Source organism: Athene cunicularia (genome assembly GCF_003259725.1).
Source record: "Athene cunicularia isolate RWA chromosome 5 unlocalized genomic scaffold, athCun1 chr5_part2, whole genome shotgun sequence".
Classification (NCBI taxonomy): domain Eukaryota; kingdom Metazoa; phylum Chordata; class Aves; order Strigiformes; family Strigidae; genus Athene; species Athene cunicularia.
This window is the reverse complement of record NW_020799102.1, coordinates 551566-553870: the sequence shown is the minus strand read 5'-3', so window position 1 is coordinate 553870 and position 2305 is coordinate 551566. Positions and strand designations below refer to the sequence as shown.

At 60.4% G+C, this 2305-nt stretch overlaps 1 protein-coding gene across 1 annotated transcript in view; it reads right to left on the bottom strand.

The window, feature by feature from the left end:
* Positions 1 to 982: 982 nt before the first annotated feature.
* MTCH2 (mitochondrial carrier 2) overlaps positions 983 to 2305 on the bottom strand; it is a 1617-nt gene continuing 294 nt past the window's right edge. Inside the window, exons 2-5 of the mRNA XM_026850145.1 lie at positions 2113 to 2182; positions 1670 to 1737; positions 1329 to 1404; positions 983 to 1183 (exon numbers count right to left, since the gene is read on the bottom strand). Coding sequence (XP_026705946.1) covers positions 1097 to 1183; positions 1329 to 1404; positions 1670 to 1737; positions 2113 to 2182 — 301 coding nt within the window. The 3' untranslated portion in view covers positions 983 to 1096. The remainder of the gene's footprint in view (positions 1184 to 1328; positions 1405 to 1669; positions 1738 to 2112; positions 2183 to 2305) is intronic.

The following is a 2305-nucleotide window of genomic DNA, read 5'->3' as shown; positions in this document are numbered from 1 at the left end:
TCCGAGACCGCCCGCCCCCGGCCCCGCCTACAACGGCTGTGGGACAGCCCCGCCCGGGCCGCAATGCCTCCGCCGGGTGTGCAACCCACCCACGAAGGGTGGGCAACCCACCCACGAAGGGTGGGCAAGCCCGGCTCTGGCCGTGCAACCCTCTTGCTGGGTGTGCAACAACCACACTGAGTGTGGAACAACCCCTGCCAGGTGTGCAACCCACCGCCCAGCTTTGTACCCTCCCACATGTGCAATAACCTCTTGTCTGGGTGTGCAACAACCCCTTCGCCATGTGTGCAGCCCTCCCACCGGGTGTATGACCCACTCTCCAGCTGTGCAACCCTCCTGCTGGGTGTGCAAGCACCTTCTCCCCACAGCTGCACAACCTTGTCCTGGCTGTGGAACCACCCCACCGGGCATACAACCCTCTGACAGGGTGTACAACACCTTGCTCCCCTCTTTTCACAGCCCAGCCATGTCACCATCCCTCCCCCCATCACCAGCTGCCTGTCTCCTCGTGCCCAAGGGTGCTGTGACACCCCCACAGGTGCTGCACCCAGAAACTGCCAACGCTGGGATCGATCCGATCTCCACCCCCACTGCTACAGCCCCGAGAGGGAGGGCAAACTGAGGCACACCCAGCTGCGCTCCCCTCCCAGGACTCTGCCACCACCCCACAATTAGCTGCAGCCATTAACGAGCCACCTCCGACCCCACCCAGGCTGGTGGCAGCCCCTGGGCTAGTTGGACTGTGACACTGGTACAACTGGTCTTTAAAAGAAGAGGGGGACAGAAGGGCAGACGGGACCATGGCTCGTGGGACGGATCCAGCGCGCTGTACTGGGGTCGGGTGAAGAACAGTGAATATAGGGAATATGTAGGGAATATAGGGACATTGCTAAGGTGGTCGGATCAGGGAAGGAACGCCGGACAAGGGCCAGCAACGCCCAGGAAGCCCCCGGCCCCATGACAGACACTCTCAGACGTCTTTATCTCTCAGCATTAAATGATTTTTAAAAAAACTGTATAGAAATCACCACTCTCTCATAATTCTTTGTCTCCAGAGCCCCACATTGGCTTCACAACTCCCCTCTTGGCTTCAGTTTCAGCGAAACCTCCTCTCCTCCCACACATATCGCTTCCCTGCGGGCACCTTGCGGAAAAACAGGCTGTTCCCTCGGCTCATGTTGCCCTGGAAGGGGGAAGATGGCGACCAGAGGGTGAGTCAGGGCTACCCCAAGCCCCGCTGTGGTCCCCCCCAAACCCCACAGGGCTCCCATGTGCCTTTTCTTGATGGCCAGGCAGCATCCTGGCACTTCCTGGCTATGGCTACTTACCTCCCTGTGCAGCTGGCCCCAGCAGTCCAGCCAGGAGGAGTAGGTAGGTGCGTAGGGGAGGAGGCCCCCGGCCAGCCTGGGGGAGGGAGAGGAGATGCACGGGGAATTATTTCCACCAGGGCCAAGCTGGTAGGGTAGGACCCATCCCTTCTGCAGCTCTACGTTGGGCTGAACCCCAAAATAGCCCTTTCAAGGCCAGGCTCCCCCCCACCGCAGTGCTACCACTGAGGGATCAACCCCAGCGGGAGTTTAAAACCTTGTTGCTAACCAGGAGTTGATCAGGTGCAGCGGGACGCGGCTGTCACCCAAGCCAGCCCCCCCTGGGGTGGCAGCAGACTCACCCGCAGTTATTAACGGCCATCAGGTTGGAGACCAGCACGAAGGGGTAGGTCAGCATGCTGGCAAAGAACTGCAAGGGAGAGCAGGGCTGGTCGGCAGTGGTCCCCGCAGGGATCTCCCCTGGGAGAGAACGAACCCCAGAAAGATCCCCAGGGAACCCCCAGGAGGGTGCCCTTTCCCGCAGGTTTCACATGGGGCCAGGCTCCGTGGAGGAAAGGCCGAAGCTGTGAGCCCACGGGCATGCAGGGTCCCGCATCTCCTCCCCAGAGTATTCCCTCCCCTGCAGGCTGATCCTTCTGGAGAATCCCAGCAGCCGCAGGACAGGCAGGACTACAGGGACACACCATTTCCCCAGGGAAAGAGGATTCAATTCTCTTCTCCCTCCCCGCAGGTCACACATGTGGGTGTACACACACACACGTGTGTGCGTGTGGGCTGTACTCACTCCAGTGACTGCCTGTGAGTAGCTCTTCATCTCAGTCATAGTTGAGACCTGTGCGAGGGAAAAAAGGCATCTTTAACCCCCTCCAGAGCCACGCTGCCACTCCAAAGTGCGACCCTGAACTGTCCCTTGAACCTCCCCTGTCCCTCCACAACATCAAGTGTCACCATGCCGCCCCCAGCGCCTGCCCCCCCCC